This window comes from Scyliorhinus torazame, chromosome 12 (assembly GCF_047496885.1).
Source record: "Scyliorhinus torazame isolate Kashiwa2021f chromosome 12, sScyTor2.1, whole genome shotgun sequence".
NCBI lineage: Eukaryota > Metazoa > Chordata > Chondrichthyes > Carcharhiniformes > Scyliorhinidae > Scyliorhinus > Scyliorhinus torazame.
Window position 1 is genome coordinate 219648999 of NC_092718.1, and position 13118 is coordinate 219662116.

Below are 13118 nucleotides of genomic sequence, written 5' to 3' on the forward strand. Positions count from 1 at the left end.
AACCCACTGGTCCCAGTGTGAATGGAGATGACTGACCATAACCCACTCGTCCCAGTGTGAATGGAGACCACTGACCATAACCCACTGGTCCCAGTGTGAATGGAGATCACTGACTATAACCCACTGGTCCCAGTATGAATGGCGATCACTGACCGTAACCCACTGGCCCCAGTGTGAATGGAGATCACTGACTATAACCCACTGGCCCCAGTGTGAATGGAGATCACTGACTATAACCCACTGGCCCCAGTGTGAATGGAGATCACTGACTATAACCCACTGGCCCCAGTGTGAATGGAGATCACTGACCATAACCCACTGGTCCCAGTGTGAATGGAGGTCACTGACCGTATCCCACTGGTCCCAGTGTGAATGGAGATCACTGACCATAACCCACTGGCCCCAGTGTGAATGGAGATCACTGACCATAACCCACTGGTCCCAGTGTGAATGGAGATCACTGACCATAACCCACTGGCCCCAGTGTGAATGGAGATCACTGACCGTAACCCACCGGTCCCAGTGTGAATGGAGATCACTGACCGTAACCCACTGGTCCCAGTGTGAATGGAGACCACTGACCATAACCCACTGGTCTCAGTGTGAATGGAGATCACTGACTATAACCCACTGGCCCCAGTGTGAATGGAGATCACTGACTATAACCCACTGGCCCCAGTGTGAATGGAGACCACTGACCATAACCCACTGGTCTCAGTGTGAATGGAGATCACTGACCATAACCCCCTGGCCCCAGTGTTAATGGAGATCACTGACCATAACCCACTGATCCCAGTGTGAATGGAGATCACTGACTATAACCCACTGGTCCCAGTGTGAATGGAGATCACTGACCATAACCCACTAGTCCTAGTCTGAATAGGGATCACTGACCATAACCCATCGCAGTCTTGTTTTTCGCAACTGAATGTGTTTCTTTTGCCTCTGGAAGGGTGACACTCACCCACATGGCCTCACTGTGATGTACCTCTGTGTGATTTCTGTTTCAGGTCTGTATGCAGTACATGAAGGACACAAATGTCCTATTTCTTGGCGGGTTGATGGTAGCCGTAGCGATTGAGCACTGGGAGCTCCACAAACGCATCGCCCTGAGAGCGCTCCTCTTTGTGGGTGTCAAGCCAGCTCTGTAAGACTCCATCTACTGTTGGTGCAATATTCTTAAGGATGGCATCAAGCTCACAGTGAACACTAATGCTTAGAATTAGAGAGGGGGATGATAAGACAAGAAATAGCTCCCTCTGCAAGACATTCCAGGAGAATATCAGGCTCTAGAAATGTAGATTATTCAAGGTCTGTTGGGGGGCGGGGTGGTGGTGGTGGGGGGGAACGGTGCACAATGGTGGGTGGGTCAGTGAGCAGGAGAGATGAGCTCCAGCTTCAGGAACGCCTGAAGCAATGTTGCCTCCAGTCTGTTTGAGATGTGGGGTCAAAACCCAGAACACAAGATATTTACTCACATATGGTCCAGGCTGTTCTCCACATTGATGTCCGAGCTGAACTTCAGCAAGGAGTTAATGTCCAGAGGGAGTGGTTTGGATGGGTTAATATCGAGAGGAGGGGCTCTGGTGGGTTAATGTCCAAATACAGGGCCTCCGTGGGTTACTAGAAAAAGGGGGAGGGCTTTAAGAAGTTGGAAGATATTTTCACATTGTTAACCGTCTTGCTTCTGACCTTTCAGGTTAATGTTGGGGTTCATGGGCGTGACATCCTTCCTCTCCATGTGGATCAGTAACACTGCCACAACCGCCATGATGGTCCCCATCGCAAAGGCCGTGCTGGACCAACTCAGCTGCACTGAGGAGGAGGCAGAAAGACTGGAATTAGAAAAATCTGAAGAGGACGCGGCTATGCAAATAAAGGGGTCCACTATTGATGTGGAAGCAGGTCTCTAGTTTATTGAGCACTCTCTCAATACGGTGCCTTTCAGGTTTCTCACTTTACTCCCACTCCCTCGGCCTAGCCTGCTCTTCAGAGACATTAAGACACAGAGGAGAACATTCAAAGTCAGAGTGGAAGCAGCCCAATCATTCTGTAGATGTCTATCAGTGATGAGGACCATCAGGGCAGCGATCAGAATGGGGAAAACACGCTGTGTAATATAAATGTAAATTCATGACCCCCCTGCCCCCCGCCACTGTCTTCTCTACTGCACCTTGAACGTCCAGTTCAGTCTCAGAGTGAGCGATGGACACACTGGCCACTGGTTCGGTGTTTACTGTTCATCAAGAATGCTACAGTCCAGAGGGAGCTCGGTGTCCTTGTACATGAATCACAAGAGTTAACACACAGGTACAGCAAGTAATGATTTGGGCAAATGGAATATTGGCCTTTATTGCAGGGGATGGAGTATGGAGATAGAGGAGTCTTTCTGCAACTGCATCGGATGTTGGTTGACCACAGTTTTGGTCTCCTTATTTGCGGAAGGATGTACTTCCATTGGAAGCAGCACCGAGCAGGTTCCCTGGGGCCTGGTTCCTGGGGTGAAGGAGTTTGTCTCGTGAGGAAATGTTGAGCAGGTTGGGTTTAATCTCTGGAGTTTGGAAGAATAAGAGTTGGTCTGATTGATACATCATATTCTGAGGAACTTTGACGGGGTAGATGCTGAGAGGATGTATCCCCTTGTGGGGGTATTTAGAACCAGGGACACTGTTTAAAGAAGGAGACTTCTCGTGGTGACAGAGATGAGGTGGAATTTATTTTCTCCGAGCGATGTTAATCTTTGGAATTCTCTGGCCCAGGCAGCAGTGCAGGCTGGGCCATTGAACGGATTTACAGTTGAGTTGGGCAGATTTTGATCGAAAATTAATTCAAACTGCGATATCTTGTGGTTCCCTGAACTTTGAAATAATCACACTTCTCAATTGCCGGAGATCCACACAATGTATTTCGCAATCACACTGTGATAAATCACTGTGTTCTTATATTAAGGGTTGTACGGTAGAACCTGCACTACAGGTTCACCTGGGCCCCTGCATGCTAGCTCCGCCCAGGAGCCGGGTTATAAATATGCGTGGCCTCCAGCTCACAGCCATTTCGTCAGCTGCTGTGGGAGGCCACACATCTGATACTAATAAAGCCTCAGTTTGAATTCAACTTCGTCTCCAGCCAAATTGATCGTGCCTCAATTTATTAGTATCTGATTCAGAAGATGGACCTCCGGATTAAACCAGATCGACTGCAGCTGGATCCACGCACAAGCGACGCCAGAAAGGACTTCCAGCACTGGCGAGCTTGTTTTGAGGCGTATATCAACGCGGCGCCGACCCCTGTTCCAGAGCCTCAGAAGATTCAAATCTTGTACTCCAGACTCAACTCTAAAATCCTCCCGCTGATCCAGGATGCGCCCAATTACGCTGACGCTATGACTCGACTCAAAGAGTTATGAGCAGAAGACGAACACGCTCTTCGCCAGACACGCGCTCGCAACGCGTACTCAACTACCTGGTGAGTCAATCGAGGACTTCTGGAGGGCCCTGATCCCACTAGTTCAGGACTGTGACTGCCAGAACGTTACAGCTAAGGAGCACTCCGATCTCCTTATGAGGGACGCTTTTGTAACTGGATTGGGTCCGATGTTATCAGGCAGCGGCTCCTAGAAGGGGCCTCGCGCGACCTCGCAGAGACTAAATCACCAGCGTTTTCCATGACGGTCGCCCTGCGCAATGTACAGTCCTACGCTCCCAACCGCGCGGCCCACTCCTCCTACACTTCATGGGCCCCATAGGTAGCCGCCCCAGCGGGGGCGCTACCCACCCAGTACGCCTGCGCGACGCGCCAGCCGGTGATCTCCGGGGGGCCCCAATGCTATTTTTGCGGCCAACAAAGACACCCCCGCCAACGCTGCCCGGCACGCGCTGCCCTTTGTAAGGCTTGCGGGAAGAAGGGCCACTACGCAGCGGTGTGCCAGGCCCGCTCAGCGGCAGCGGTCGCCCCCCCCCCGGGTCACGGACAATGGGCGCCGCTATCCTCCCCTCCTCCCCAGGCCATGTGCGAGCAATGGGCGCCGCCATCTTCTCCCCCGCACAACACGTGCGTTTTATGGGTGCCACCATCTTGCTCCACCCCCCGCAACGTGCGTTCCATGGGCACCGCCATTTTGTGACCTCCGGGCACCGCCATCTTGTCCACCCCGCAGTACACGGAGACCAATGGCGTTTCAGAACCCTGACGCAGCGGCCGCCTCACTACCCGACGATCAACCACGACTCGCATCCATGGCAATCGACCAGTCCAGACCACACACTCTGACCAACGCATCCACCAGCGTGAAAGTCAACGGCCACCTGACCTCCTGCCTTCTGGACTCCGGGAGCACCGAGAGCTTTGTACACCCGAATACGGTAAGGCGCTGCTCCCTTAAGGTCCACCCTACCAATCAAAGTATCTCCCTGGCCTCCGGATCCCATCGTGTAGCGATCCGGGGGTACTGCACGGTCACGCTCACAGTCCAAGGCATAGAGTTCCACGGTTTTCGCCTCTACGTCCTCCCTAACCTCTGTGCTGAACTTATCCTTGGCCTGGATTTTCAGTGCAACCCCCAGAGCCCTACCCTTAAATTCGGTGGACCCTTACCACCCTCACTGTGTGCGGCCTCGCGACCCTAAAGGTCGATCCTCCTTCCCTCTTTGCCAATCTAACTCCAGATTGCAAACCCGTCGCCACCAGGAGCAGACGGTACAGCACCCAGGTAAGGCCTTCATCAGGTCCGAGGTCCAGCGGTTGCTTCAGGAGGGAGTCATCGAGGCCAGCAACAGCCCCTGGAGAGCTCAAGTGGTAGTGGTTAAGTCTGGGGAGAAAAGCCGAATGGTCGTGGACTACAGCCAGACCATCAACAGGTACACGCAGCTCGACGCGTACCCCCTCCCACGCATATCTGACATGGTTAACCAGATTGCACAGTACCGGGTCTACTCAACGGAGGACCTAAAATCCGCCGACCACCAGCTCCCCATCCGTAAATCGGACCGGCCATTTACCGCCTTCGAGGCAGACGGCCGGCTATATCACTTCCTTAGGGTCCCCTTCGGCATCATCAATGGGGGTTTGGTCTTCTAAAGGGAGATGGACCGAATGGTCGACCGGTACGGCTTGCAGGCCACGTTTCCGTACCTAGACAATGTGACCATCTGCGGCCATGGTCAGCAGGACCACGACGCCATCCTCGCTAAATTTCTCCGCACCGCCACTCTCCTCAACCTCACCTACAACAAGGAGAAGTGTGTGTTCCGTACAAACCGCTTAGCCATCCTCGGCTACGTGGTCCAGAACGGAGTTCTGGGGCCCGATCCCGACAGCATGCGCCCCCTCATGGAGTTCCCACTTCCCCACTGCCCCAAGGCCCTCAAACGCTGCCTGGGGTTCTTTTCCTACTACGCCCAGTGGGTCCCAAACTATGCGGACAAGGCCCGCCCACTCATACAGTCCACTCATTTCCCCCTGACGGCAGAGGCCCAACAGGCCTTCGCCCGGATCAGAGCTGATATTACCAAAGCTGGAATGCACGCTGTAAACGAGACACTTCCTTTCCAAGTAGAAAGCGAAGCATCGGACGTCGCCCTTGCCGCCACCCTCAACCAGGCAGGCAGGCCCCTGGCATTCTTTTCCTGCACCCTCCATGCCTCCAAAATTCGGCACTCATCCGGCGAAAAGGAGGCCCAGGCTATCGTTGAGGCTGTGCGACATTGGAGGCATTACCTGGCCGGCAGGAGATTCACTCTCCTCACTGACCAACGGTCGGTAGCCTTCATGTTCAACGACACACAGCGGGGCAAGATCAAAAATGATAAAATCATGCGGTGGAGAATCGAGCTCTCCACCGATAATTATGAGATTATGTATCGCCCTGGCCAACTCAACGAGCCCCAGACGCCCTATCCCGAGGTACATGTGCCAGCGCACAGGTAGACCGACTCCGGGCCCTGCACGACAGCCTTTGTCACCCAGGGGTCACTCGGTTGTACCACTTCATTAAGGCACAAAATTTGCCCCACTCCGCCGAGGAAGGAAGGACGATCACCAAGGACTGCCAGGTCTGTGCGGAGTGCAAACCGCGCTTCTACCGGCCGGACCGCGCGCACCTGGTGAAGGCCTCCCGCCCTTTGAACGCCTCAGCCCCCTCCCCTCCTCTGACCGACACACGTATTTCCTCAGTGTGATCGATGAATACTCCCGGTTCCCCTTCGCCATCCCATGCCCCGACATGACGTCTGCCACCGTCATTAAAGCCCTTAATTCTATCTTCGCTCTGTTCGGTTTCCCCGCCTACATCCACAGTGACAGGGGATCCTCATTCATGAGCGATGAGCTACGTCAGTTCCTGCTCAGCAGGGGTATCGCCTCCAGCAGAACGACAAGCTACAACCCCCGGGGAAATGGACAGGTAGAAAGGGAGAATGGGACGGTATGGAGGGCCGTCCAGCTGGCCCTGCGGTCCAGAAATCTCCCGGCCTCCTGTTGGCAGGAGGTCCTCCCTGATGCACTCCATTCCATTCGCTCATTACTTTGCACTGCCACTAACAGTACACCGCATGAACGCCTTTTTGCCTTCCCCAGGAAGTCCACGTCCGGGGTATCACTCCCAACTTGGCTCGCAGCTCCGGGAACCGTGCTTCTCCGTAAACATGTGCGGCTCCACAAGGCAGACCCGTTGGTGGAAAGGGTGCACCTGCTCCACGCAAACCCACAGTACGCCTACGTGGCGTTCCCCGACGGCCGCCAGGATACCGTCTCCCTCAGGGACCTGGCACCAGCAGGTTCTGCCCCCACACCGCCCCCGGCGCCAACCTCTCCTCCCCCGCCGCCCCCATCACCCTCCCTAGGACCGTCCGTCCTCCCCCTGCCCACCCCCGTTGATGAAGAGGATTTCAGCACGCTCCCGGAGTTAACATCGACCACGCCAGCACCAACATCGCCGGCTCCACTTCGCCGATCCCAGAGGACGATCAAGGCTCCGGACCGGCTGAACCTCTGACCGGCCCACCGGATGACCAGAGACATTTTTTACTGCTCTGTAAATATTAAAGATTGCGAATTGTATATGGTTATCCACCACCCCCGCCGGACTCAATTTTAACAGGGGGTGAATGTGGTAAACCACTGTGTTCCTGTATTAAGGGTTGTACGGTAGAACCTGCACTACAGGTTCACCTGGGCCCCTGCATGCTAGCTCCGCCCAGGAGGCGGGTTATAAATATGCGTGGCCTCCAGCTAGCAGCCATTTCGTCAGCTGCTGTGGGAGGCCACACATCTGATACTAATAAAGCCTCAGTTTGGATTCAACTTCGTCTCCAGCCAAATTGATCGTGCCTCACACACCATGTGCTGCGGACTGATATATTGTTGCTCAGCACCTGACCAGTGAAGCAGTTGAGCGATGTGGCAGCTTGGTTATACAATGCACATGACAATATAGTTCCCGGCTCTCTCAGTAATACAACAACAACACACAGGTTATGGAGGGCAGGCAGGAAAGTGGAGTTAAGTTTACAATCAGAACAGATTTTATTGAACAGCAGAGTAGACTCGAGGGGCCGAATGGCCTCATCTGCTCCTATTTCTTCTGGGTCCCCTGGCCATGATAGTTTCTCCCACTCCCCAGTGGTGCTATCGCATCATCTGCCCAAATCGCGTTTGACTCGAGAGTTTGGGGTCAGGGCTGTGACGATTTTCTGTTCTCTACACCCTGTAGAAGATGAGTCCCCGGATGAAGAGATGAAATTCCCGGAGAAGGTGGCGAATGCTTCCACAGTTACGATCGAACCCCACAACAAACAGGAGGCCAACATGTATAAAGGCCTGACCCTGTGCGTCTGCTACGCAGCCAGTATTGGTGGTACAGCGACTCTGACTGGCACGGGTCCCAACCTGGTACTGAAAGGGCAATTTAACCAGTGAGTGCTTCATTTTACATTGTGAAAACAGTTCCATTCGGGTTGTACTCGTGTGGAACGACCTGTTATTTACTAAACTGTGCCCCCGATTGAATCAGTCCAACCTCCTATTATTTCTCTGAAAATGAATTTCCTGAATGACTGGTTTGGCTGAAACATCCGTGTGTGTCAGTGTGACTCAAGGTTCAATTCTCACTCCAGACATCTGAACATAGAGACTCCCACATGTCATGAATGTAGGAATTGGTATATTTGGTATTCTATATCTATTGCAGCAAACGTTTAAAAATTCTGAGTTAAGGTATTTGTTGCAGTAATATTACCAAATGACCTAGGGTAAGGTATCCAGACTGTCTGCTAAAGCTGTAATTAAGAGGTCATAAAATATGCGGTCATGATTGATTCTAACCATTTGTTACATATAGATGGCTAAAGGAATAATGTTATGGGGTGCAATTTCATTCACTTGCCTCGTTGCACCTGACTAGGAGGCCTCTCGCAAGATTTGTGACGTTCGAGTTGTCTCACGAGTTTCAACCAAACCTTGTGAGATGCCGCAATCTGGATATCGCTCATGCAGATCCGCATATTTCAATGATCCATTGGGCTGCCAGGATGCCCAAGTGGCGCTGGCAGGCACTGCCGCGTGCCCATGGAAGGGGGATGAGGGGGTTATGATGGGCAAGGAAGGTGAAAGGCAGGTATGAAGGGGCCTCATAACGGTTGGGAGGGTGAAGGGTGGGGTCCTGAAAAGGGGGGTGCCCCTCTGCAACCCCGTAGCGGGGTATCCTGACTTGGGAGGATATGGGGTAATGCCCATTTGTGTGGGCGGTAACATTGTCCATGAATTGGGGCGTGGGAGAGGAGACCCTGAAGCTCACTTAGAGATTGGGGCACCCTTCCAAAATGGCGGCCGGATCTCTGAGCAGTTGGTCTCGAAGAGTGGACTGGACCGAGGCCTTGTCACGCTTGAGTGAGAGCGCGACGACAGTGCGACAAGACAAGGCTGTTAGATTGTGGGAGAGGCTAGAATGGGAACCGCCTAGGGCACCGATCTGTTTGCGATCTAACCTGCCTTCTTCTGTTGGCGAAATCAGGATCCCACCGTGGCGTAGCAAGAATCAATAACACCACGTAATGCCACTCTCCATATAATTAACGGGAGTGACCCCCTATCTAATAATCACCACGTAATGCCACTCTCCATATAATTAACGGGAGTGACCCCCTATCTAATAATCACCACGTAATGTCACTCTCCATACAATTAACGGGTGTGACCCCCTATCTAATAATCACCACGTAATGTCACTCTCCATACAATTAACGGGTGTGACCCCCTATCTAATAATCACCACGTAATGTCACTCCATACAATTAACGGGTGTGACCCCCTATCTAATAATCACCACGTAATGCCACTCTCCATACAATTAATGGGAGTGACCCCCTATCTAATAATCACCACGTAATGTCACTCTCCATACAATTAATGGGAGTGACCCCCTATCTAATAATCACCACGTAATGCCACTCTCCATACAATAGGAGTGACCCCCTATCTAATAATCACCACGTAATGTCACTCTCCATACAATTAATGGGAGTGACCCCCTATCTAATAATCACCACGTAATGCCACTCTCCATACAATAGGAGTGACCCCCTATCTAATAATCACCACGTAATGTCACTCTCCAGACAATGGGAGTGACCCCCTATCTAATAATCACTACGTAATGTCACTCCATACAATTAACGGGAGTGACCCCCTATCTAATAATCACCACGTAATGTCACTCTCCATACAATTAACGGGAGTGACCCCCTATCTAATAATCACTACGTAATGTCACTCACCATACAATGGGAGTGACCCCCTATCTAATAATCACCACGTAATGTCACTCTCCATACAATTAATGGGAGTGACCCCCTATCTAATAATCACCACATAATGTCACTCTCCATACAATTAACGGGAGTGACCCCCTATCTAATAATCACCACGTAATGTCACTCTCCATACAATTAACGGGAGTGACCCCCAATCTAATAATCACCACGTAATGTCACTCTCCATACAATGGGAGTGACCCCCTATCTAATAATCACCACGTAATGTCACTCTCCATACAATTAATGGGAGTGACCTATCTAATAATCACTACGTAATGTCACTCACCATACAATGGGAGTGACCCCCTATCTAATAATCACCACGTAATGTCACTCTCCATACAATTAATGGGAGTGACCCCCTATCTAATAATCACCACGTAATGTCACTCTCCATACAATGGGAGTGACCCCCTATCTAAAAATCACCACGTAATGTCACTCTCCATACAATTAATGGGAGTGACCCCCTATCTAATAATCACTACGTAATGTCACTCACCATACAATGGGAGTGACCCCCTATCTAATAATCACCACGTAATGTCACTCTCCATACAATTAACGGGTGTGACCCCCTATCTAATAATCACCACATAATGTCACTCTCCATACAATTAATGGGAGTGACCCCCTATCTAATAATCACCACGTAATGCCACTCTCCATACAATAGGAGTGACCCCCTATCTAATGATCACCACGTAATGTCACTCTCCATACAATTAATGGGAGTGACCCCCTATCTAATAATCACCACATAATGTCACTCTCCATACAATGGGAGTGACCACCTATCTAATAATCACCACGTAATGTCACTCTCCATACAATTAACGGGAGTGACCCCCTATCTAATAATCACCACGTAATGTCACTCTCCATACAATGGGAGTGACCCCCTATCTAATAATCACCACGTAATGTCATTCCATACAATTAACGGGAGTGACCCCCTATCTAATAATCACCACGTAATGTCACTCTCCATATAATTAACGGGAGTGACCCCCTATCTAATAATCACCACGTAATGCCACTCTCCATACAATTAACGGGTGTGACCCCCTATCTAATAATCACCACGTAATGTCACTCTCCATACAATTAACGGGTGTGACCCCCTATCTAATAATCACCACGTAATGTCACTCTCCATACAATTAATGGGAGTGACCCCCTATCTAATAATCACCACGTAATGTCACTCTCCATATAATTAACGGGAGTGACCCCCTATCTAATAATCACCACGTAATGTCACTCTCCATACAATTAATGGGAGTGACCCCCTATCTAACGGCCTGCGCAGAACGTGGTCACGTAGGCGCCGATTAAAACTGGCGGAGGGGCTGCTGTGGGGATCTGAGGCGGTGAGTAACCATCTTCACTCACAGGCAATGAACTCCGGTGCAGTGGGGTTGCTGGCCCAGGGCTCGGAAGGGGGAGAGGGGGGGGGGGTGGCTGCCATTTGGGGGAGGAGTGGATCCCACGTGAGGGTGTTGGTGTCTCAGCGCCATCCCGTGGATCGTGTGTATCCGTAATGGGGGCAACCCCAGCCCCTGCCTGTCCGTCCCACTGACCACCCATAACTCCACTGACCGTGGAGGCCTCTGGCTGCACGGTTGTAGGCTGTCACTCATTGGGGAATTGGCAATCGCAGCTAAGTGAGCACTTCACACCTCCCAAACAGGGTCCCATGGGTGGTTGGGCCATGTAGCATGTGGGGGTTATTGCCCTGCATCCCAATCAGACCGTGATCCTGAACACTGCGTGAGGGAAAACCATAGACGCAGCGGCCCACATCCCAACACCCAGAGGCTGGGCCCCAGCGCAGGGGACATTTCCGCCAGAGGGTGGGTATGTGCACCGGGGAGGGGACCAGCGACTGGTCCAGATAACGGGTGTCTGGGGTGCTGGGGTCTGGGGTCCGGTGACCAAGGGGCCCCCGCTGCAGCCGGGGGTGCCTGGACAGGGCGTGTCGGATGGCAGGGGATGTGAGGTGGGTGCGTGGGAGGGGCAATGGAAAATGGAGGGTCCTGGGTGGGAGCCATCGCTGCCAGTCAGTCTCGCCCTCCCCAATGCCGTACAGATATTGAATGAGAGGGACGATATCTTGGACCCTGCGGAGGTTGCCCTCGTGGTGCAGGTGGCAGGCCAGGTGGCCAGACGCCGGGGAAGGTGGCAGCAGCAGCCACATCGACAGAGGTTCGGGGTGGTGACCCATGTGCGGGGCCGGACCCACACGAGGACCCTGCTGCCCATCGGGCAAGGGAGGGACCCAGAGGGCAAGGCCGGCCATGGCCCAAGGCATCGCTGGTCTTTCGAATATATGACGGACAGCGGGTGCGCAGGAGGCTCCTCCTCAACAAGGGGATCTTGCGGCCCCTGTGCCATGTCCTTGAGGAGTTGGCACCAGGTGGAGGAGGAGGATACCCGCTCCCGGTGGCCGTCAGGTCGCCGCAGCCCTGAGGACCATTCCAGAGCTCGAGCGGGGATTTGTGCAGCATCTCACAGCCCACCAGTGCATCTGTGAGGTCACGGGTGCCCTGTATGCCCAGGCAGCAAACTAGGTCCAACAAGATGCCCGGGCAGCAGAATTCTCCGCCATCGACGAGATGCCCCCTGGTCCAGGGGGCAATAGATGGCACACGTGTCACCTTCTGCTCATCGAGCCATCTGGGAGTTCCCACATCAACAGGACGTGGTTCCGCTCGCTGAACATCCAGCTCGTGTGCGACCACCGCAGGAAGATCATGGACGTGTGTGCAGGCTTCGGGGGGCAGTCGGACATCCCTGGCCTCTCCCGGCCACCCCAGGATGGCCAGTTGTCTCTTGGGGGATAAGGGGTACCCGCTGAGGATCTGGCTAAAGACGCCAGTGCGGAGACCCGATACGACGAGGCCCACGTGGCCACCTGGGCTGTCACTGAGCAGTGCATCGGACTCCTCAAAATGCAGTTCCGAGGCCTCAACCCCAGTACACCCTGCAGAGGGTCACGCACTTCGTGGTGTCTGCTGTGCCCTCCACAACCTTGCACAGCAGCGGGGCAACGTGCTGGAGGCGGAGGGGGAGGAACATGTGGCCACCTCCGATGAGGAGGATGAGCAGGTGCTGGACCAGCAGGGGTTGGAGGACCAGGCCGGGGAGGAACCGGAGGAGCAGCCGGAGGCTGCAGGACAGGCGGCAGCGGCGAGAGTCCGGCAAGCCCAGAGGGCCAGGGTGGCCCTCATCCTCACCCACTTCACATAGGGCGTCGCTTCGCCCATCATCTCACTTCCCCCCCCTGTGGTATTATCAGGTATTGCG

The 13118-nt window shown here is 53.1% G+C and overlaps 1 protein-coding gene across 5 annotated transcripts in view; it reads left to right on the forward strand.

Moving 5' to 3' along the window:
• The window catches only part of LOC140387004 (Na(+)/citrate cotransporter-like), a 176107-nt gene that overhangs the window by 31055 nt on the left and 131934 nt on the right, over positions 1-13118 (forward strand). For all 5 annotated transcript variants that reach the window (XM_072469980.1, XM_072469975.1, XM_072469979.1 and 2 more), the window contains exons 3-5: positions 1011-1147; positions 1700-1905; positions 7709-7910. In XM_072469980.1, the coding sequence (XP_072326081.1) occupies positions 1011-1147; positions 1700-1905; positions 7709-7910 (545 nt within the window). The remainder of the gene's footprint in view (positions 1-1010; positions 1148-1699; positions 1906-7708; positions 7911-13118) is intronic.